This window comes from Podarcis cretensis, assembly GCF_951804945.1.
Source record: "Podarcis cretensis genome assembly, chromosome: 15".
Taxonomy (NCBI): Eukaryota; Metazoa; Chordata; class Lepidosauria; order Squamata; family Lacertidae; genus Podarcis; species Podarcis cretensis.
In genome coordinates, this window is record NC_137185.1 from 22,916,397 (window position 1) to 22,940,585 (window position 24,189).

At 43.6% G+C, this 24,189-nt stretch overlaps 2 protein-coding genes and 1 long non-coding RNA gene across 3 annotated transcripts in view; 2 read left to right on the forward strand and 1 right to left on the reverse strand.

Annotated features, from left to right (window-relative positions):
- Positions 1–5,002: 5,002 nt before the first annotated feature.
- On the forward strand, positions 5,003–11,999 carry LOC307203798. Its single transcript, XR_013833361.1, has 3 exons — positions 5,003–5,027; positions 9,449–9,719; positions 11,646–11,999. It is a non-coding gene; the product is annotated as an uncharacterized lncRNA (long non-coding RNA).
- A 1,853-nt stretch (positions 12,000–13,852) lies between these two features.
- On the reverse strand, positions 13,853–24,123 carry SC5D (sterol-C5-desaturase). The gene is made up of 6 exons (XM_079954843.1): positions 23,886–24,123; positions 22,460–22,677; positions 21,097–21,229; positions 18,783–18,883; positions 14,105–17,337; positions 13,853–14,045 (listed from the first exon to the last, which is right to left on the reverse strand). Exons 2-5 carry the CDS (start codon positions 22,667–22,669, stop codon positions 16,885–16,887), a joined length of 897 nt encoding a protein of 298 aa, XP_079810969.1. The 5' UTR covers positions 22,670–22,677; positions 23,886–24,123; the 3' UTR covers positions 13,853–14,045; positions 14,105–16,884.
- Positions 24,038–24,189, forward strand: part of LOC307203746 (uncharacterized protein) — a 29,247-nt gene continuing 29,095 nt past the window's right edge. The window contains exon 1 of the mRNA XM_079954833.1: positions 24,038–24,135. The gene's annotated coding sequence lies outside the window, so the exon portion shown is untranslated. The remainder of the gene's footprint in view (positions 24,136–24,189) is intronic.

Genomic DNA, 24,189 nt, shown 5'->3' on the forward strand with positions numbered 1-24,189 from the left:
CCCACATGGAAGATGGCCATGCATTCTGAGTGACCCCTGGCTGGATCGATGGGTGGCCTTTTGGGAGCCTCTTGCAAAATGTTGCCACAGAAAGTCTGCTCTTGAATCACCATCCCCCAGGCTCGGCTTCAAAAGGAGGTTTGGGTGGCCAGAAATTACTTGCAAAGACTAGGATCTGTTAGTTGGATCATCAATGGATGGGGGGGGGGGGAGAGAAAGCTGCGGGGGGTTGAGAGTGTTGTTCAGAGCTGTTTCACATGTTTCAGAGATGGGTGGACCAGGCACTTCAAAGCAAACCGAACATAGGAAGCTGCCTTATCGTGGGTTGTATCCAATGTGATGCTAAGTTAATGTTACTTTGTGGTATACTTGTTGCACCGGTGGAAGGGGAAAGACAAGCACATTCCTGAAGACTGGTGTGCAGCAGATTGCACAAGAATCAGCTGTTGCCCAACAAGAATCAGCTGTTGTTCCATAAACTTTAGTTAGCACAACTCTTGCATTCGATTCCTTTGTTGCGCAACCGTTCAGCTCTGCCAGAGTTTAAACAGAGAGCCTTGCTTGAACTATACCACTGGCCTATCTAGGGCAATATTACATGCACCTCTGAAGTTTGGCCCTCCATATGTCAGGCGCCATCTCCCAGCAACCAGCATGGCCAATGGTCAACGATGAGGGGCGGTGCCACCCATCAACATCTGAAAAAGTTCGCCAGTCTTGGTCCATGCCACCTGGTAGTGCCAGTGCTGGACTAAATGGCGCCACAGGTAAGGAGCATCTTTGGTGCCTTTGTTCACGTATTGGATACCTTTTTTTAAAGACATCTGTAGCTCATTTTGACTCAGATGCATGCCTTGCATGCAAAATTTGCCCCTGTCGCATAAGATCATAAATGTGCACACATGCTGTCTGATAAGAACCACTCAGTGTCACTCTCTCTCACACACACACCATCTGTTGGTCACTGATGTCATGAATTTTCTTGTGAAAGCTTCCTGTCTAAATACATAAATGCATAAATGCATATGCAGAGAAAGGTGGCCCCTTACAATTGAAGCTGAGCCTTTTGTACTGTTTCGTTTCAGCCGTTCAACGTGATGCAAAGTAGGCAAGTGGGACCTGCCACAAAAAGTTGAACTCAATTTTCACCTCCTAACAGACACGTCGGCTTCCTGGAGACTCCATTCCATTCTTCTCTTTGAAGATTTCTCTCTCTCTCTCTCTATCTCTCTGTTTTACACAAATGCACATACTTCAACTGTCCATGCCTCGTTAGCATGTTCAGTCCTCTTTGGGCTGCTTATCCTTTTTGGATGGGGGATAAATTTAGGGTGAGATTTTCAGGATTTGTCCCTAGTTCACGTGAATGGAAATTTGGATGGATGGATCTGTGGAGCTGGCTGGAATCTCATCACCGTCTGCATTTCAACACATCTATCTCTGAACCCTGTTGAGCAGTTTGGTTTCTTCTGATGCCACTGAGGATTCTGCCATCCATTCTGGATTTTGGTTCACTAGTTCTTAAGTGTGACTACTTGCTCATCACTACAGGTGAAGCTTCAAGGATTGAATGTAGTGTCAGGAACCTACAGATTCATGTGCAGCTGCCCCCATGTGATGAGACACTGAACTGCAGGTGGCAACTCATCTTTATATTCAACATTATTATTATTAAAACTCTCTGGTTTGCTGGTTGGTTGGTTTTTACAAAAAATAAGTCAAAGCTACTTAACAACAGTAAATAAGTAATGTGGGGTGGTGGGTGGCACTGTGGGTTAAACCACAGAGCCTAGCGCTTGCCGATCAGAAGGTCAGCAGTTTGAATCCCTGCGACGGGGTGAGCTCCTGTTGCTTGGTCCCTGCTCCTGCCAACCTAGCAGTTCAAAAGCACGTCAAAGTGCAAGTAGAAAAATAGGTACCACTCTGGCGGGAAGGTAAATGGCGTTTCCATGCGCTGCTCTGGTTTGCCAGAAGCAGCTTAAGTCATGCTGGCCACATGACTCGGAAGCTGTATGCCGGCTCCCTCGGCCAAAAAAGCGAGATGAGTGCCGCAACCCCAGAGTCGTCCGTGACTGGACCTAATGGTCAGGGGACCCTTTACCTTTTTATTCTAGATATTGTGCTTTACAGCTTCCATTAGTCTTGACCAGAATGGTTGATAGCCAGAGATGATGGGAGTTGAAGTCTAAATATCTGGAGAGTAGCACATTGGCCACACCTGCTGTCATTATTTAAAATATTTTTTCTGCTTTAGACATTACTGTGTTAGTTTGTATCCTGCCCTTCCTCTAAGTACCTCAGGGCAATGTATCTTCACAACAACCCTGCGAGGTCAGTGGGTCAGGGGATAAAGGTTTGCCCAACTCCCGCCCCCAACCCCCCATGAGCCTAATTGCTGAGCAACGCTGAACAGTAAATTTATTATAAAATGTTGTCTTTATATCTAATTAGGATGGGCCAAAGCTGCTGTTGTGAATGTTATAGAATTGACCAGATTCCAATTTATTGCTTCTTAAACACCCTGTTTCCTGCCTGTCTACCCAACTCCATCTTGCTTGCAATAACAAGATTTTAAAAATCGTATTTACGTGTGGGACAGGACCAAAAAGGCAGCATTGTAGAATTGCAAATGGAAGTGTTTCCTTTAAAAAAAGGTGCTTGTGTGTGCCCAGATTTTTAAGTGAGCGTGGATGCTTTTTACACGTGCTAACAACATCACTCCCGGCGTAAAAATTTCCCGACCCTTTCAAGGAAATTAGTTACATTAAATAGATGATGTCAAAGCCGGGTCTGCAGCCTTGTTTACAAAATGTACGTGCATGGCTGATGATGCCCCTTGCCCCCCAGTTCCCCGGCATGGTTTTGCATTACCGTTTCCAAAGCCCTTCCAGCGACTAGAGTGCCTAATAACAAAACAGTGGTGGATATTTATTACGCTTCCAGGTTTCTCATTTTCTCCATTTCAAAACAAAACAAAACATAACGTCCTGGAGAGTCTGCATTGCAGCAAGATGGTGATTTGCTGCCTAGGAGACTGTCTTAAGGACCGACAACCATTTATTTGCTGTGCCCTGCCAGCGACCTTGTGTCTTTATGGGCACCGCCTCTTTGTTAGACTCCCAGCGTCCTCCCCGCACGCGAATGAACTTGGATGGCTGTTTGCAGATTAACTCAGGATCAATAGTGGGGTCAAAGGGCGAGCAAGAATAAATAATCAATCTGGAGGGAATAAATTAAGGCCTTTCTCGGGTTATTCATGGACGGCCTTCATCTCTCCCAAGTACTCCTTAGGCCAATTAATCTCCTTCATTTAATTTACGCCTCCCAGCATCTAATAGCAACGAAGGTCGTTTCTTTTGAACCAGCCTGAAAATCGCCAGGTTTTTGCTGCTACTCACAAGCCAGTGGGCAATTTGGTACAGCCGCTTACAGCTCTACTTCTCTAGGGGCGAACAGGTATAATTCATCCTATCCTGTGCATGCAGAGATGTGTGAGCAGATGGTGACCTATAAAGCAAGGATAATGTGGGGTCCTACAGGTGGTGTTGGACTACAAATCCCATCATTCCTGATTGTCGCCCCTGCTGACTCCGGCTTGTGGGAGTTGTAGTCCCAAACATCCCCTTCCATAAGGCATTCCGGAGCCCTTCCAGCCAACCTGCAGCCAGGCGTACTACTACATCATCTGTTCATTTGTATGCCGCTCCTCCACAAAATTGTACCTGAAGTAAGTGGCGAAGCTGCATGCTCCGGAACTGGGGGTGGAGAGCAGGTGGTGGCGTGGGTGGCGTGCATCCTGGGGGCATGGTGTGCCGTCCTGTGGGGCGTGGCGTGTGTCCTGGGGGCATGGCATGTCACCCGCGGGGGCATGGCGTGAGTCCCGGGGGCGTGGCAGGCCACCCGCACCTCCTGCTCTGGAGGGTAGGACTCGAACCAATGGCTTCAGGTTACAAGAAAGGAGATTCCAACTAAACATACGGGGGGGGGGGAGAGAGACTGTCTGACAGTAAGAGCTGTTCGGCCGTGGAACGGTCTCCCTCTGGAGGTGGTGGACTTTCCGGGAGCCAGTGTGGTGTAGTGGTTAAGAGTGGTAGTCTCGTAATCTGGTGAACCGGGTTCGCATCTCCACTCCTCCACATGCAGCTGCTGGGTGACCTCGGGCCAGTCACACTTCTTTGAAGTCTCTCAGACTCACTCACCTCACAGAGTGTTTGTATTGTAAATACCTCGCACTTTCTTCCTTTGCGTTAATGCTGCGTTGAATTGTATGGCTTTAAGTCTGCTTTGAGCCGCTTTTTGAGCTGACTTGCCAGAACTTGTGTGGTGTAGTGGTTAAGAGCGGTGGACTCATAATCTGGTGAACTGGGTTTGATTCCGCGCTGGGAGCCAGTGTGGTGTAGTGGTTAAGAGTGATAGACTCGCAATCTGGGGAACCGGGTTCGCATCTCCGCTCCTCCACATGCAGCTGCTGGGTGACCTTGGACTAGTCACACTTCTTTGAAGTCTCTCAGACTCACTCACCTCACAGAGTGTTTGTTGTGGGAGAGGAAGGGAAAGGAGATTGTTAGCCGCTTTGAGACTCCTTCGGGTAGTGATAAAGCGGGATATCAAATCCAAACTCCTCCTCCTCCTCCTCCTCCTCCTCCTCCTCCTCCTCCTCCTCTTCTTCTTCTTCTGCCTTGGAGGTTTTCAAGTAAAGGTTGGATGGCCATCTGTCATGGATGCTTTAGCTGAGATTCCAGCACTGCAGGGGGTTGGACTAGATGAACCTTGGGTCCCTTCCAGCTCTAAGATTCTATGATTTTTAAACCACTCTGGGAACTGTAGCTTTGGGAAGGGAAAAGGAAACCTTCTAAAAACCCTCAGTAACCTTAACAAAACTACAAGTCCCAGAATTTTGCAGGGGAAGCAATGATGTTTAAAGTGGTATTATAGTGCCTTCAGTGTGTGGTGTGGGTGTGGTCTGAATGTACCTCACAGCTCTCCCCCCACCATCATTGCTGGAGTTACACCCCATTTCCCAGTAGGTAAGGCAACTGAAGGAAACAGCAGAGAGTGGGTTTGGCCCTACATGTCTAATTTTAGCTTGTTTAGCACTTGAGAGAGGATTAGCTAGGCTGTGATTAGCTGAGCTTATTTTCCTCTGCATTACATGTGAATTGTTCGTGCTTTTATAGCCTTTAAGGAAAATCTTAGAATGACTTGGGGGATGGCAGGTATTAAGCATCAAAGGGTAATCCAACCACATTTATAATTTCTCTGAACATCTCTGAAGGGGAATAAATATGATTTCTGGATACCTTATCATTTCTTCATAGGTAATTTGGCCACACCAAATATAAAATATTAATTATCCACATTTTCTCTTCTTCTGCCACAGGTTTTAATGATATGCACCCTGTCGTAGATCTCTGCTTTGCCTATGAAATGCAATTACCGCTCCCCCCTGCTTTCAAAGTGAAGGCAGATGTTATATGAAAATTTACAGCTGCAATCAGCACTCGACAGGTTATGAACCTAAATCAAAGCAGCAGCAATAGTTGGGAGGGGGGCCGCAGGATCCTGTATCTGGTGTCTGGCCTGGGCTATTGGTTGCAGTTTAGGAACCAGAAGCCCCAGTACAAGCTGGTGGCTAGGATCAAAGGACAAACAAGGAGGCAGAGTCCAGTTGCTGTCAGCTCCCCCTCAAGTCAGATTTCCCTTTCTTTGATGGAGGGGCCACCCTCAGAAGCATTTCTGTCTGATGAGCCTATGGGGTCAGCATCCCTCTGGCCTGATGGTGTGGCATTGCTGTCCTTGGACTCCATCTGCCTGTAGAACATCCCCTGCTCAGTTCTAATAGGAAATGACCGGAGCAGGTTGGGTGTCTTTTACTGAAGAATCACCTTCCAGTGCAGGTGGAGCTAGAAGCTTGGATGCTGCTGTCACTGTAGGGCTCAGACTTAGCTTGTTTGTGGCCGAAGCAACAGCAGAGGTCTCTGTGGCCGGAGTAATAGTGAGCCCAAACCAATGAACCACCAGGGATACAGTAACACGGCAGAGACCAAGAAGACCTTGTTGCTTAAGAAAGACTGGAGGAGGAAGCCCTCTTCTATTCATCCCTGTCTAGGAAATTCTGGTGAGCAGAGTCATTTCAGGGCTGAAAGGTACTGAGCAGAACCCTTTGGCTCAGACCCGCCCTTCCAACACCTTGAGGACTACCTCCCCACATTTGGACTGACCTGGACACTGTGATCATCATCTGAGGCTCTTATCCATGTGTCTCCACCATGGGAGATCTAGAGGATGGCAACATAAGAGTGGACCTTTTCTGTGGTAGCTTCCTGTTTGTGGGCTACTGGCCCCAGGGATGCCCTGCCTGACCCCCATATTACTTATCTTTAGGTGCTAGGCAAAAGCATTTCTTTTCTGCAAGACCTTTGTCTTCTCATTATCCTTGGCCTACTTCAGTGGATGGGCTGTTTTAATCCTGCCTTTTAGTGTGTGTGTGTGTGTGTGTGTGTGTGTGTGTGTGTGTGCACGCGCACACACACACACAATCTGTCTATCATCTATCATCTATCTATCAATCATCTATCATCTATCTATCAATCATCTATCTATCTATCAATCATCTATCTATCTATCTATCTATCTATCTATCTATCTATCTATCTATCTATCCATCTATCTATCTATCATCTATCTATCTTCTATCTATCATCTATCTATCTATCTATCTATCTATCTATCTATCTATCTATATCTATCATCTCTCTCTCTCTCTCTCTCTCTCTCTCTCTCTCTCATCTATCTATCTATCTATCTATCATCTATCTATCTATCTATCTATCTATCTATCATCATCATCTATCTATCTATCATCTATCATGTGCCTGTTTTTAATATATGGAATACTTATTTACTGTTGTTAATGTTATATGCTGATATGCATATATATATATATATATATATATATATATATATATATATATTACACGCCTCTGATTGGCAAGTCCTAGGCTCTGTGGTTTAACCCACAGCGCCACCCGCGTCCCAATATCTAGAGGATTCTGTGTTAAAAGGGGTTTCTGTGAGGCCAAAACATTTGTCACAGGGAGACTGCTTAATGTATCTCTGTATGATTGCTTGCTCTCTGTTCTCATCAGCTTTGACTGTGTGGGGTTCAGTAGCGTTTGCACATGCTCACATTGGGTTTGAGAGGATCAGTAGCTACAGGTACAAAACATAACTAGCTGTGCTTAGGAGCAGCAAACCCAGTGTAACTCACAAAGAGGAGCAGCAAACCCAGTGTAACTCACAAAGAGACACATAAGGTGCACTCTTCTGACATAAGTCAGTCTTTGTTGTGCATAGCCAAGGGCCTTACAATATCTAAAATGTAGACATACCTACCCGGTACACAAATTAAAAGAAAACTCAATATGGAAAATTACAGAACAATCACTAATAGCTATGTATTCTACCCTCCAAGGGCAACAAAACGTTGAATTAAGATTTAGAATGCATTGCAATTCTTAATATAACTAGAGCGCAGCTTCTTAGCTGCCAGTGAAAATTTAGCTGCCAAATATGTAATGTGCAATGGTTTATCAGATAGAAGTTCAATTAGCACTTCCTTTTTTTTTTTATAAAATTGTTATTACATTTTCAATTTACAAAAAAAGAACAAACAAAAAAGAAGAAAAGGAAAAACAATCCAACTTTCAAAATGCATTTTTACGTTGCTAACTGGACTTCCCCACATCTCCCTCACCCTGCATTCTTTACAATAAACATATCAGCAAATTATTACCTTGTTTCGTATCTTATTTATATCTTTCAAATTATTTTACTTCTAAATTTAAAGTACTTTTTGTCAATTATTTATACCTTAAAGTAATACATAAATTAACTTTAAATTTCAACTTTTTCTTACTTATAACTTAATCTTCTATTTTCCCAATCTAGTTGCAGGAGCTAGAGTTTCCAAATCGTGCAGATTCTTAACATTCATACAACTTATAATGTTTTTGTAAATAGTCCTTAAATTTTTTCCAGTCCTCTTCCGTTGTTTCTTCTCCCAAATCTCGGATTCTGCCCGTCATTTCGGCCAGTTCCATATAGTCCATCAACTGCGTCTGCCACTCTTCCAGCGTGGGAAGGTCTTGTATCTTCCAATATTTTGCAATGAGTATTCTTGCTGCTGTGGTTGCATACATAAAAAGAGTTCTATCCTTCTTTAACACCTTTTGGTCCACAATGCCCAGGAGGAAGGCCTCTGGTTTCTTAGGAAAGGTGTACCTAAACACCTTTTTTAACTCATTATAGATCATTTCCCAGAAGGCCTTCACTTTTGGACAAGTCCACCAAAGGTGAAAGAATGTCCCTTCAGCCTCCTTACATTTCCAACATTTATTATCAGACCGATGATATATTTTTGCAAGTTTGACTGGGGTCATGTACCACCTATATATCATTTTCATAATATTTTCCTTCAAGGCATTACATGCCGTGAATTTCATTCCAGTGGTCCATAACCTTTCCCAGTCTTCTAACATAATGTTGTACCCAATATCCTGAGCCCATTTTATCATGGCTGATTTGACTATCTCATCCTGGGTGTTCCATTTAAGCAGCAAGTTATACATTCTCGAAAGTACCTTGGTCTTAGGTTCTAACAGTTCTGTCTCTAATTTCGATTTTTCCACCTGGAATCCTATTTTTTTGTCCGACTTAAAAACCTCTTGAATTTGAGCATAATGAAACCAGTCTTGCACCCTATTCTTTAATTTTTCAAAGCTCTGCAGCCTCCAGTTGTCTCCTCAATTAGCACTTCCTGAGGTGATTGGTCCGACTACAACTGAAGAGAACAGAGGGCAATGTTTTTCCACTGGGCTCCAAATGGAAAGAACAGCAAATAGTGCATAGTATCGCCAATCTGATTACAATCAAATATACAATTCCATTCTGTGACCGAGATTCCAAGATGTCTCCCATCTATATATGCTGAGAGCCTGTCCTGGAACCTAAGTAATATACCGTATTTTTCGCTCTATAAGACGCACCAGACCACAAGACGCACCTAGTTTTTGGAGGAGGAAAACAAGAAAAAAAATATTCTGAATCTCAGAAGCCAGAACAGCAAGAGGGATCGCTGCCCAGTGAAAGCAGCAATCCCTCTTGCTGTTCTGGCTTCTGTGATAGCTGTGCAGCCTGCATTCGCTCGATAAGACGCACACACATTTCCCCTTTCTTTTTAGGAGGAAAAAAGCGAGTCTTATAGAGCAAAAAATACGGTAAAAGCCCTGTCTGAATGTGATGGCGCTTTGAATGATTTATCTTGATTTGGGGGTACCAGATGAAAAGCAAGCAACAACTATTTCAAGGTCAAGCGATTCTCTGGCTGAGGTTCCTTTTAAACATGACAGCAGCTGCTGTTTTATGAGTTTATTTCCATGTTTGGCAGGAGTGTCCAAGGACTCCTGCTCCCATCAGCACTAGCCAGCATGGCCAATGTACAAGAATGATGGGAGCTGTGGTCCATCATCACCTGAAAGGCAAGGGTCTCCTATCACCGCTTTAGTGGCTCATAATATGTATGGAGGCAACCGCACACATCTTTAACATCAAATCATCCCAACCCTGTGGCTGCAGTGTTTGCACATTGAGTGAGCCCCAATCTCTGAACAGTGAAAAGCTCCAGCACTCTCCCAGCATTTAGTTTCCTTGGAACGAAGGTCAGTTGAGACTGTGGTATCTTTAGGACATGTTGTTTTACTAGCAGGGAGTGCCTGGTGGTTGCTGCTCGGGTATTTTGAGATGTTTAAATGGATAGTGCAATTTGTGAATTTGGACCTGCCATGCCAAAAATTAGGGGGAGTTGCACACAAGTCACAATTTGGTCTGCCACCTTAATTCAAAATGGCGTCCGGCATCCAAACTTCAACAATCTTGAGAGCCTTTGTGCCAATTTTGGCAATGATATCTGCTTACCTGTAATTTCGATAAAGGTGGTCGAATTGGATTGGTGACCCTCATTCTCTCAAGATTTCTAAGTGTGATTTTTGAATATATCTGGTCTAACTTTTGGCAGAGTCAAACAAATAATTAACAGAGATGGTTGCTAGATTTCTTCTTCTGGCTGTAGAAACACAAAAGGAAATCTCCCCCAATTAAACTCATCCCATCCACTTGCTGTTCTTTCACACTACACTTTTTAATCTGGTTATATCATCATTTATTGGCTCACTCTTAGCTGCCATATTTTAAGGTATCGTGATGGACGTCATATTTATACATGTTTTAGATACTCCTGTTATTTTATACCATTTATATGACAACCCACTTTAATGTATTTTTATGCTTTGATATTTTACTTGTACAGTTGTTGGTTTTAGTTTGTTTGGGTCTATAGCGGTATAATAAAGAATTTGTATCTTACTAGATGGGCTATTGGTCTTCTACAACAGGGCTTTCCCTATATTTTTATGACTTGGATTTCCATCTTTTAGTTTGGAGTGTGTGTGTGTGTGGGGGGGGGTTTAAGGGAAAAAACCCTAAACATGGAGTTCATTAAATGCTTAATATGCATTCCACCCCCCAAAAAAGCTAATGAAGTATCAGCTTAAGCGCACATTTTATGACCCACCAATAAACATGGGGCAACTGATTAGCCTCTGGCTCACTTGCCTGAAAGATAAATTGAACTACGATTGAAAGAAAGTTAATACAATTTAACTGCTAATATTGCAAATGTCACTTTAATTCAGTTACGGAGCAATTAGAGTGACCACTTCTGTGCCTGCATTCAAGAGTTATAGCAATTACAACCACGTGCAATTAATTTATTTTAAAAAGGCAATTTCAGGAAAGCATCCATTTGACAGTCACACTGAGGAGAGCTACTTTTTCTGACCTCTATGCAGTATTGCACGTCTTGAGAGGCCATTTGTGCAGCTGCACAGGTGCTTAGATGTGGTATTCTGCACTTATCTTCCCCCATATTTACACAGGTCTGGAGGCTCTATCAAAGACCACCTATTGCAATCATCCCATGCTAGCAACATGATCTCTTCATTACAAAACTGTTTTTTTAAATAGTAGTCTCCATTTTGGGAACCTGTTCTGTTCCTGTGGGATAATCAGCCTCATTTAACCAAGATGCTTAAATCTAATTGATGCATGAAAGGATGAAGACCCGAGAGTAAGCTATCCTGCCAGGCATAGCTCACCTTGGAAGGCACTAAGTAATCAAACCATTGTTTCTCTTTAGTCTACCTGGTGAACTCAGCATGTGAAGAAGCTAAGCTGGTTGCTTCAGCTTAGCCGCATGGCTTTCACAAGCCATTCTTGAGTTCCTGTTGCAAGGCATTTGACGGATCCCTCTTCTGCCTTGAAGTTGGGCACTGTGACATCATTGAGCAACCCCACATTGTACCTTCCGCCTTCTCTAATGGAAAGTTTTAATGAGCAAACAGCCATAGATGGTGGCAGCAGTGGTGCAGTTAGATAAACTTAGATTGTAATGCATATTACTTCAGAGTATGGTAAACACGAACTCCTTCTTAGATGGATGAATAGGAAGCTATCCCTCACATTCTAGTCCAGTACATTTCGAAGGTATGAGACTTTTGAGAAATAATTTATCCCCAATATACTTTCAGGTTCTCCCCCACCCAAGACACAATGAAAACAGAGGAAAATGCTGATGAGCTGGGGATTTTCACCATGTGCTGAAGAGGCAAGCCATTTGCTGCTTTAAACTTTTCAGCAGCACACACAACTCCAAATTCATAGAAACCTACAGTTGTGGCATTGTCAGCCCTCCCACCCTGTGCTCTTAAAGTGCTATCAAACTGCAGCTGCTGGAGATAAACACAGAATAAAAAGTGGCGGCCTTTAAACTAGCACAGCAGTCCTAACAGGAGGTTTCAAAACATGTTCAACATGCCCCAAACTCTCTCCATTGGAGCGTCCTGTGGATCTTTAACTCAAGCATTTGCTTTCTCAGTCTGCCTTTTAAAATAATCTGACATGAAGTGGGCTATTATTTTTGTTTTCTTGCTGGTGTCTCTGGCACCTTGAAGGTCTTTCCATCTACTAGATTTATTTTCCAAGAGCAGGAAGTTCTGACTAGGTTCAAGGGCTCCACCTCGTGGCCAGCCTGCATTATTAGAAGCTGTATGCTTTTTAGGGTCTTGGTCTGCACCCACCATGTTAAAGCACTCCCCCCACAAAAAAAGAATCCTTGGAAGTGCAGTTTACCTCTCAAAGAACTACAATTCCCAGCATCCTTGGACAACAGTTCCCAGGATTATTGGGGGTGAGGAGGAGGTGCTTTAAATGTATGGTGTGGGCACAGCCTTTCTATTTTAGGAAAACCAGACCATAGGATGCAGAGCTCAACCTAAAATGGCCATTCTATGTGACAGCTCTCAAAAGTGAGGAGAAGGCAACTAGATCAACTTCAGCAGTCTCACTGGGACAAGCCAAAAGTGGGCTATTCCGTTCTGGAATCGCTGCGGCTGTTCCATCTTGCAGGCATTTAAAAAGATAAGGTAAGGTAAAGGTACCCCTGCCCGTACGGGCCAGTCTTGACAGACTCTGGGGTTGTGCGCCCATCTCACTCTAGAGGCCAGGGGCCAGCGCTGTCCGGAGACACTTCCGGGTCACGTGGCCAGCGTGACATCGCTGCTCTGGCCAGAGCCAGAGCCGCACACGGAAACGCCGTTTACCTTCCCGCTGGTAAGCGGTCCCTATTTATCTACTTGCACCCAGAGGTGCTTTCGAGCTGCTAGGTTGGCAGGCGCTGGGACCGAGCAGCGGGAGCGCACCCCGCCGCAGGGATTCGAACCGCCGACCTTTCGATCGGCAAGTCCTAGGCGCTGAGGCTTTAACCCACAGCGCCACCTGCGTCCCACCAAAAAAAAGATATATATACTAAATTCATTTTACTCTTCTTTCCACCTTCTTCTCTTCCTTTGGCATGATGTTTGGGCAAGATTTCGTCTGTGTTATTTTTTGTTACCCTGCTTAGAACTTTAGACAGCTTGTGAACAATAAATTGTGATTGTACTATCAGCTAGCAATAATATTCAGTACTATTGCACAGTATTCTAGAGGAGAGCAGGGTGGAAATTCAATCTGCAAGTTGGGAATCTGGATGGGAACCAACCTAATTTGCACGTCCTGAAACAATACATGAACCAAAACACAGCTTTCTTTTGGCATTCACTTTCCCGAATGTTCTGATGTAATTCTCCAGCCAAATAATGTGTACAAGCAGTAGTGAAAATAGCATACAAAAAAATCCCATAAGGGGAACTGACCCCACAAGATTGTGAGCATTAGGCATACAAAAATATGTTGTAAGAGAAGCAGACTCTAAAACGTGGACAAATTTTCATGAGGACTTTAAAGAAATCCATAAACTCATATAGAAATGTGGACAACTGGGCTAAAGACTGGAAAAATGAGGAACAGAAATTGACAGATTTATCCATCCCTATCTGTAAGCGGCAAAAAGGGTGTGTGTGTGTGTGTGTGGAGAGAGAGAGAGAGAGAGAGAGAGAGAGAGAATGAAAGCATGCGCTGTAATTCCCCAAAGGGATCCCATATAAGTTGAACCCACAATGAGCAAATGTCCAAAACTTTTAAGTGGTATCATTAATTACAAAACAGACAGTTTAAAAGAAAAGAAAGAAACAGAGAAAGCTTTAAAATGAACGTGACTGATGCTCTGACCTTTGGTTTTGGACATTCAGGGTCAAGCATGTGGCTCAGCTGGAACGATGGAGTCCGTATGCATTTGGGGAACAGATGCCTTATGTTAACCACAGAGGTATATGGAAACACACTCATTTATACCCAGTTCCTTTTAAAATTCTTTATTATTTGCCACCAGGAAACATTAGTATGAGTGATCAACAAGCAGATCAACAACCCCATTTGACAGCCATTTGGAATCCACAGTCACTTTTTAATTATTATTTACAGACAACAAAATACAAAGCCCTATTATCCCTGTTTGTTTTGTAGCTCTTTAGACGGACAGTCTGTCTAAGCTCTTTAGACAGACAGACTTTTGTAGCTCTTTAGACAGACAGACTTTAGACAGACAGACTTAACTAACAGTCATGCCAAGGCTGGGAGAGGGGGCAGAACCCTTTCTGCAAACATGGCACTTCAAACCAAAGGTAAGAAACCTATTTTTGGCCTGAGGTTGCCCTTGCCTAACCCTCCAGTGGCTGCATTCCAGTGATGGGCACAGCCAAGACAAGAGCTTGCATGGCCATTAAAACACATACCAACAGGTCAGGTAGCTGTGCACATGCATCAGAGGTCCCTACAGCCACATAAAATATAAACAAGATTTTCTCACTGCCTTCCTCTTGATCATTGTCCCGAACACTCCAGCCAGAACCAGCTGACTTCTCTCTACTGCAACAGTTAACAACGATGGATCTTCAAATAACGTCAGATGGCTTCAGCAGCTCCTTCTTCAGTGACAGCTTCAAGAACCCCTAGACTGAATCTCACACAGCCTATGTTAATTTGCATCTTCAGCTGAACAGATGCATATATGTATTTTAAGAGAAGGAAAAACACAAGGTGTTCAGATCCTTCAGTAGGATGGAATTATTCATGATTCTCTCAACAGTAGAGACAGCTTTCCACATTAAAAAACAACAACAACCTGAACTCAGCTTTCTTCAGCTTCTTCCTGTTCCTACCCAAGCAAGGACATGGATGAAAGAGAACAAAGGAATTACTAGGGGATTTGTTTCATGACTGCTGGGGGTTATGTGAAAGGAGAGTGAGGCATTCACTATGAATATGCTTTGTTGCCTAATCAGTGGAAGTTCCTCTCCTACAGGACCCTGATGATTTCTGCCCACACAATGTCATGCACAAGAATGGGGGCTTTTAAAAAAATGCAAGCTGTATCCTTGCAAAATACAATTATCACCACATATACACCGTATTACTAAGTAGCACTGAGTTGCTCCCCAGCGTGTGGAGATGCGTGTCACACGAAGGAAAAAGGAGCAAGCATGGATGCAATTAACCTAATTATTGGAAGGGCTGCCCAATAAAGGACCCAAAGTCATTTACTACAGTCATCAATGACTCACCTCTATAATATGGCATGGTCTCACTTGGTGTGTGTGTGTGTGGGGGGGCACTTCCTGCCTTCCTTTATTTTGAAGGCCAGAAATTTTTGGTCTCAAATCTTTTTTGCTTTAAATATCTTTTTTGGATATTTTTTGCTTATTTACCCAGTTCAGGATACAAGGAAAATGGCACATACAAGCAAACTTACTTGTGACATATGCCTTATGTAGTTCTAGAAAGCTCACAACTTCCATTAATTTGTAGGTAATTTGTAAAGCTTCATAACTTTAATAGCAGTCATGCTTTTATCTCTTGAAAACCTTTTCTTTAAAAAGAAAAAGACAGTTTCCAGAGGCTGCTGCCTGGTTTAACCAGAAAACACAATCCTTCATATGATATAATTATCAGAGAACTCCTTTTTGCAGTGTCTCTGAAATTCTATGCATTTGTCTATATCAAAGCAGTAAAGCATAGCACTGTTGAATGTTTTTGGCATTTAGACTTCAAAGTGACACATGCTGAGAGGAAAGAAAGTAACAGCAAATTGCAAAAAAAGAAGAGCCAATGAGACAGCTTAGAAAATGTGCTGGGTTTAATCTACTAATAAGTTGACTAATGCAAGCACCACTAAAATAAACTTACTGGTGGACTGGACCCACTGACAAGGCTCAAAACGGAAGCCAAATGGGATTCAGCTCTTAAAAAAACTTCCCAAGATGGCTTTTTTCCCCACTTGACCAAACCTCTGTCCCCTTCACTCTCATAGGGCCCCTCGAGAATTGCAAAGAGCGCTCTACAGCCTTGAGAATCTGATCATTTTTGTCTTTAGCTAGATCACATCGCTCTGCTTCTAATATACAATGCACTCTATGGAAAGGCAACATTACCGTATGCTTCACTGCGATTCCCTATAAGATAATCATCCAAAGGATTCCTGAAAGTATAACAAAGGCATTCTGAAAACATAGCAATAGTTTCTTTGCCTTATTTTCTGCATTTGCATTATGATGCTTTCAACAGAGGGACATTGAAATACCAAACAAGTATCTACTCCACAACAGAAGTCAGGCATCAACCTTGCCGTTCAATTAAGAAAAAAGGGCATTTAAACACATATTTTCTAAAAAGCTAGGGAGCATCTTTTGAAAACAACCTATAAAGCAATCTGGACATGTGATGCTTCATGAAAAACCACCCGTTTTATCTTATCTGATAAACTGGGGCACTTGGAAAACAGAAAGTGACATGAATGTTGCATGTTTAATATTCATCCTGCAAGCCCATTTTCACGCTAGTAAATGCAGTCACAAAGGCAGCTATCTAGTTTGTCAACTCCACACACTGACTTCTAGCATCTTGCCGGAATTACAATTGAACTGCAAACTATGGATTCGAGAGTGTTAAGGGTCGCACAAAGAAGCAAATGGCTTCTAAACTCATTCCAATGGCAACAGAGTTCATGTCAGGTTTCGACTCCTATGTATCGTGCAAGAAAAAGCAGTGTTCCCAAATTAACTTACCATTAGCATCATCAGCTACAGGCATTTTCTCCATTACTGTATACAACAAAGTTGTTGCTCTGCAACTCACAACTTATGTATTTCTGCCTTACCAAGTGTAGTCTTCATTACAGAACAACTTAGTTCTCAATTATATAATTCCATCACCAAGATATCTGAGTGATGTCTACAGTGCCTGTCTCCCAGTAGTGTTACAGGAGAGGGAAGTTTATATAGTTATTTAAAAATAATGCATATAGGGCTTTCTGATCCTTGGAGAGAGAGGAGCCTATTTATTTTTAAAACTGCCTTCCTCTAGCACTCCCTCATCCCCACAGCCATTTTTAAAACTGCTCAATTTGCTTTCTTTTAGCTTTTTCAAATAATCATGGGGCCCTTTCCCTTCAAAAGAAGAAGGGTTTTTGTATGAGCCCCCAATTCTATCCCAGAGTGTAAAATACTGGCCATAGTTGTAATCAAAGAACAAATGGTGATCAGTGTGATGGGCGGCACCATTGATAATTTCCTTCAGTATGCCAGGAACATGATAGTCCCCGTCATGGATGGAGATTGTCCAGATATTGACGAAGACATAGAGGCCCAAATAGGTGACCTTGTGCAGGGGAAAAAGGAATGGGTAGATGTGATAAGGGACGCTTTGAAGGAAGCCATCCATGGGGTGAAAAGCATGGCTTGCAAATGGAGTTGGGATCTTCCACAGGTGATGGGGCTTGTGCAAACGCTGTGGAAGAAGAGAGAGGAATTAGAACCTTAGAATAGAAACAAGAAAGAGCCCAGAACACTTTCACTTTAATACAGCAACAGAAAGCATCACCTGTGGCAAGGAAAGACCATTCTGAGATGCCCTGGCAGAGAGGTGGAGGATTATTTGTGTGTGTGACTACTACAGGTATGTGAGAATCAAGCTAGGCTTTTATTTTATTGAAAAATAAGATGGCAAAGATCACAATTCTGCTACATGAACCCCTGGTCCGGCTACATTTAAAACCTAGCTCACAGTCTTTAAAAAGCAAAGTGTGGAGAGTTGATGGGTGGAAAGAGATACAGAAAAGGGAAATGTAACTGTCAAATTGGACCACGCTTTCCATAAGGAAGAATTAACGCATCTAAGGCTTTTTAGTTTAGAAAAAAGAGAGACAACTGCTATTAAGTTATTTGGTGAAAAGAGTGAAATCCATATATTACTGAGTGTCTGAAATACTTCCTTTTGTTGGGCTACATTAATTTCTTTCTCTGTGATATTCATGATTTATACATCTGTACTATGTCTGTCCTTTCAGCCACTATGGTCTGTCCTATGTTTGATTACACTTTAAAAAACATTTCTTTTAAAGAAAACGTTCAATTCTCTCATCATTTTTGCCACCCTTTTGGATAACTTTTCCAGCTCTACTATACTCCAATGCCTTGAGATCTGGCACCACAATAACGGTACCCCCTTAACAGTTGGAGAAAGGTAACTCCTTGGTTTTCTTTTCTTATTGCCAATCTGCACCAACCTCGGGGCCGTACCATCCTTTGCACTTGATCCCATCAACAGTGGGCTGCTGGTCTAGTCTTTTAGTTCTCTGGCTTTTCCTGCAAGTTAAGCAAGTAGCCTCTAGGGCCAGATGCATATTCATAAGTTTCCTACCTCAAAGTATACATTTATCACACAGCTTCACACACATCTGCCTTGAATCCTATTATTAGTGGTCTACAGTAAAGCAAGTTATGTAGACACTGAACCGAGAAATTAGAATCAAACAGCACAACTCAGAAAAGCTTAAGAAGCAGCGACATGCTACCTGGCTTACCCTACTGCTGCATATGACCACATAACTGATTTGCTGCAAAGGAAACAATGCTAGAGAAGAGCACAATGGATGCAAGTGTTTCCTATCTCCAAACTGGCTGATCCTTGTAGGAACTCTAGAAAAGCCTTCATGGATCAGACTGAGGTACATCTACTCTAGCATTCTATTTGCACCAGCAGCCAGTCAGAAGCGAGGCATGAAACTGAGGGTCCTTCCCTGCCTTTTGTCTCCAGCATCTGGTAATGAGGGATATACTGCCTTGATACATGGAGAGTCCCTTCACTCCACCCTCATCTGCACATGGAATGCATCCTCCAGATTGGGTGCACTGTTCTCTAAGCATGTCTTACTATTTAACACTTTGCCATACCTTATACAAAAGCTTATGATGGAGAAATCGATGAATCCAGTAGATACACATATCAGTAAAAAAGAGGAAAGAGAGCATGCTGAGGATAACACCAAACCAACCTAGACAAAAAAAGAAAGGTGTGAGTTTCTTTTTTAAATAGACATTTAAGAATGTTTAGAATATTTCTGGATTTGTACAATATTGGATTATGAAAACAAAAAGTAGTTTTTATGAAATCCATTTTGAAAGAAGTCTCCTTACTTGAGCCTTTGGCAACGCTGAATCTCAAGCAAACAGAGCTAATTAATACATTGGAAAGGATCTGAAGGCTAAAGAGATAAAACCTGAAGAGCAACTCCAGCCGGACAGTTTACCATGGCAAGGTGCTCAAACACGTACAAAGGTGCTTTAGAAACACATATTGACTAAGCCGAAGGCACTGCTTTAGATGTTGCTGACCTACAACAGGAGCTCAGAACGTCTGGCCTGCAGAGCATTCTTTGCCTTCCAGGGGGTTCAACTTGGCCACTTCTTTGCTAAACTGTTTCCCCATGTCAATCAGACAATGTCATCTGATATCACTTGTCAATCATCTGTGGTCAACTGAACTGTTGTACCCTTGCCACAGCAACTTCGGATGCTGATTGCTCTCTCCATGGCTAAAAGGCGAGCATAATAGATATTCTCAGACACACATAATGCTTTGCCTCACTCACACATGGCTGGCTCATAACCAGCCCTGTCCTCTTGTTAAGGCTGTTGCTAAGGGCACTCTGGGAGCTTCTTTCTCCTTCACTTTCTCCAGATGAGAAGTGCCTGATATGGGATTTCACTGGAAGCCTCATTACTTTGTAAGCAACTTTTCTCCCTACAATTTGCGCGCTCTCTCTGTGTGTGTCTCTGCCTTTTATATGGGGGTGAGTAATATGTGGGCTGAAATGCTGTTGTAAAGCTGCAGTGGAAAAACTCCCCATCCCAAGGAGGTTGCTGAGTGATCTGCCCAGGTGCCCAGAAGATGAGCTGAGTCAGAGCTGAGAAACAAACCTGAGCAATACTTCCCTTGTGTGGAGTAAGCTATTTTCTTCTGTTCCAGATTGGAGGACACAAACTAACTGATCCAATTTATAAGAAAGGAGATTCTGACTAAACAATGGGGTGGGGGGGATTCTGATAAGTGCTGTTTCACAGTGGAACAGACTCCCTCAGAAAAGACTCTCCATCCTTGGAGGTTTCTAAGCAGAGGTTGGATGGCCATCTGTCTGGGATGTTTCAGCTGTGATTCCTGCATTGTGGTGGGTGCGCTGGACTAGATGACCCTTCTGTCTCTACAAATCCCATGAGTTCCTCCACGATAATGGCCCTCATTATTCTCCATAAAGTAGGGTTAGGTGCATTTTCTTCCATGCATGTTTAAGTGTAAGGGAAGCCCAGAAAAGCTGCACATCCTGGAAGAATCCTGTTGGGGAAGGAAGCAGCGGCAGCCCACCTCACAGCACTGGCTGGAGAAGATCTCCTAATAATTATACCCTTATTACCTGCATGGCAGGTGAGCAAGATTCAGTAGTGGCATAAATATCCCATGACAGACTATGGAGATAGTTGCCCATCTGGTGCTTCAAAGTAAATAGCAGGGTGTTTTTTGCTCTCTGCGCTGAAGTGGTCAGTGTGAAGGCAGTGCTGAAATGAGGGGTGTGCAGTATAGCCTGAGACTGAGGCGGGTGTGCAACTGAAAAGCTAGCTCAGGGACTGGATGGCCACCTCTCAGATATTCTTCAGCTGCAATTTCTGCGTTGCAGGGGTTGGACTAGATGGCCCTTGGGGGTCCCTTCAAATTATACATTCCTGTGATTCTACTGTCCTTGCCAGCATCTGTTCAAGTTGTGGAAGGAATTTGAAGGAGAGAAACAGCAGGTGGGGTTTTGCACTCTATTTTTTCCTGCTTTTGCACACTCAACCCCTTCCCTCCCCAAAACAAGGACAATGGGGAAATATCAGAGCTCAGTGGTAGCGCATGCAGAAGGCCCCAGCGTCTCTAGGTAGTGCTGGGAGAGACACCTGCCTGAAACCCTGGAATGCTGCTGCCAGTCTGTGCACACAATACTGAGCTAGATGGACTAATGATCTGACTCCCTTTGTTTCTAGTGCTTGGGCTTTAATATGCATGTCATATGTAGCAAGGTCCCATGAGAAGAAATAAATAAGAGGCCATCCTATGTACAACAAATGGTGGCTAGAAGAAATGAGAAACAAGTTACATAAAGTGGACTCTTGAGATAAGGAAAGGACAGAGACTTTGACCCGATAAAGAGGACATGCCAAGCAGTTTCCTTACCATAAGGAGAGTCATCAATGTTATCATAGAGTTTGCTGTAGCCTCTGACTTCAGCAAAGAAGATGGCAACCGTGGGGATACTGATCCATGGCATTGATTTGAGGGTGTATTTGATTTCACGCTGCACTTGATTCTGAACACAGGAGAAGACACTTTGTATAAAATAATATCCTGTACATTTACAGCATTTTTGAAAGTTTAGCACAAATATTATCTCAGTAGTCCTTTTAAGGCAGAGACATATTGTTATTTGCATACTGCAGGTGAGACGCTGAAGCAAAGAGAGGATTGTCTAATGTCACATGACAAAATGACATTTGAATCTGAGATTTCCTAGCTTAGTTTTTGCCAGTACAGTACGCTGCTTTGAGAAGCGTGCATGTTTTAAAAACGTAAGTATCTATTCTTCCGCAAAGCAGAAAGATAAACAGGTCATGTTTCTTTGTGAAAAACCTTGTTAAAAGGACTCATCTCAGACAGATGAGGTTTACTAGACCTGGTAAGGAAAGGCAAAACCTACTCCCAATCAGGTAACAATGCTTGTGGCCGAGCTAGCTGTGAGATTCCTAGGACCCCGCCCCTTACTGTTGCCTGCATTCTGCTTTAGAGCAGGCATAGGCAAACTCGGCCTTCCAGATGCTTTGGGACTACAATTCCCATCATCCCCGACCACTGGTCCTGTTAGATAGGGATGATGGGAGTTGTAGTCCCAAAACATCTGGAGGGCCGAGTTTGCCTATGCCTGCTTTAGAGTTACTACCCTGGGGATCTATACTTATGGCAAAATAGCTGCAAGGCTCTGCTTGCTTCCTTTCCCCCACAAAACTACTTTAACCTCACCCAAAGAGCTTTCCTTTACTAGAAGAGCTACCATATTTTTCGCCCTATAGGACGCACTTTTTCCCCTCCAAAAATGAAGGGGAAATGTGTGTGCGTCCTATGGGGCGAATGCAGGCTTCAGGACTTCGCGCCGGTCTCCCAAGGGTTGCGCAGAGCTGCCTGCATTCCTGGGCTTCGCGCAGCTCTGCGCAACCCTAGGGAGCCCGGCGCGAAGTTGCGCCGGTCTCCTGAGGGTTGCGCAGAGCTGCCTGCAGTCCCGGGCTTTGCGCAGCTCTGCGCAATCCTAGGGAGCCCGGCGCGCAAGCCTGGGGAGACCGGCGCGCCAGCCCCGCGCCTGGGGGGCGGAAATAAATTTTTTTCTTTATTTCCCCCCGAAAAAAAACTAGGTGTGCCCTATGGGGCGAAAAATACGGTAAATCCCAAGGTTCAAACTCCAGTATCTCTTAATTAAGGAGGATACCACATATCAAAGCAAGTGAAAGACACCTGCAAGAGATTTAGAGAGCTGCTGCCAGTGACTCACCTCCAAATACTGAGGATGTTTCTTTAGAGAGTGATCAAATATGAAGTAATAGCTGAAACTGCCAATCAGCAAATAAAGAACAAGAGCACCCACATTTGTTATGACAATAAGGCTAATAAACTGTCGAAAAGGGTTATCTTCTGGCCATGCTGCTGGATAAACATAAGGCGTCAAAACGGAGTCATCTGCATATGCCAGGACAAGATCCATTGTTGTACCTGCATAAAATTGCCATGAATTAATGGAAGGGGATACATCAAACCTCAGTGAAGACACAAGAATGGTAACCTTGACAGGTAGGCTGTTCTAAAAATAGGCTACAATGCTGTGCAAATGAGTTCCCAAATGTTTAGTGAACTAACAATATACAAATAATCTAACAGAATGCCAGCATGGCTAATGAGCAGAGTCAATGAAGCAAAAAAGCTTTACTTGAAAAGTCTTATTCAAATAAAAATAATAAAGAACACATAATGTGGCAAAACAAGCATTAGTTAATGGGTGATACAAGTGGGGGGAAATTTGAAGAGCTTATTGGTAAGACAAACTTTTACATAGTTTTTAGATACATCGGAAGTAGGAAACCACACGGAGACATGGAAAAAAGAGGCTAGAAAAGCTGTACTAATTCCTCATTTTGGCCTTCACTCTGGAAGGTATCCTACCAACTTTCGGCACTCTTAATAAACTATAGCTCCCATAATTATTTGGGGGAAAAGACAGCTATGACTGTTTGAAGCAGGATTCCTCAAACTCAGCCCTCCATGTTTTTGGCCTACAACTCCCATGATCCCTAGCTAGCAGGACCACTGGTCAGGGATGATGGGAACTCTAGTCTCAAAACATCTGGAAGGCTGAATTTGAGGACACCTGGGAAGTGACTTTATATTGTGATGCCCGTGTGGTGCAGTGGTTAGTGTCAGACTAGGATCTGAAATCACCCATGAGACATCTGAAGGCAGCCCTGTTTAGGGAAGTTTTTAATGACTGGTGTTTTAATGTATTTTTAATCTTTTGTTGGAAGCCATCCAGAGTGGCTGGGAAAACCCAGCCAGATGGGTGGGGTATGAATAAATAAATAAATAAATAAATAAATAAATTATTATCATCATCATCAGGAGGGACGTTGGGTCAGCCACACACTCTCAGCCTAACCTAACCCCACAGGGCTGTTGCGAGGAGAAAATGGGGGGAAACATACATGCAACCTTGGGCTTCTCGGAGAAAAAGGTGGGATATATATATGGAACAAATAACTAAAGCATGTTTTAAATGTATGGCCTGAGAAAAGGCAGTTTTGAGGACAAGCTACAGAACCTGCCAATTTGTTCCCGCTGTTTCAAAAAGAGCTCCTACAATTAAAAAGTCACCATGACGCCCACGCAGACTGAATTTTAAGCCCGGCAAGTAGCTGCATCCTACTTACCCAAAAGGGGCTTGCGCACAGGAGGAGGACCAGAAGGTGGACTAGTGGGGGGCTACACCCCGTTGCATTCTGGGAACCCGCCCCCCTCGCCCGGCCTTTGTCCTTCGAGCCGAGGGAGGCCCCTCGCCCTCCACAGGTGTTTCCTCTGCCTGCCTGCCTGCCCGATCCTGCGCCGCCTCCTTCCTCTTACTCCGCCAAAAGCGCCGCGCAGGTCGAAATCCAACGCTCTCGCGACGTGACGTGTCAGCAGGTAAGCGGTGGGCGTGGCCGCTGCGGATAGCGGCCCAATGGCTGAGGAGGGAAA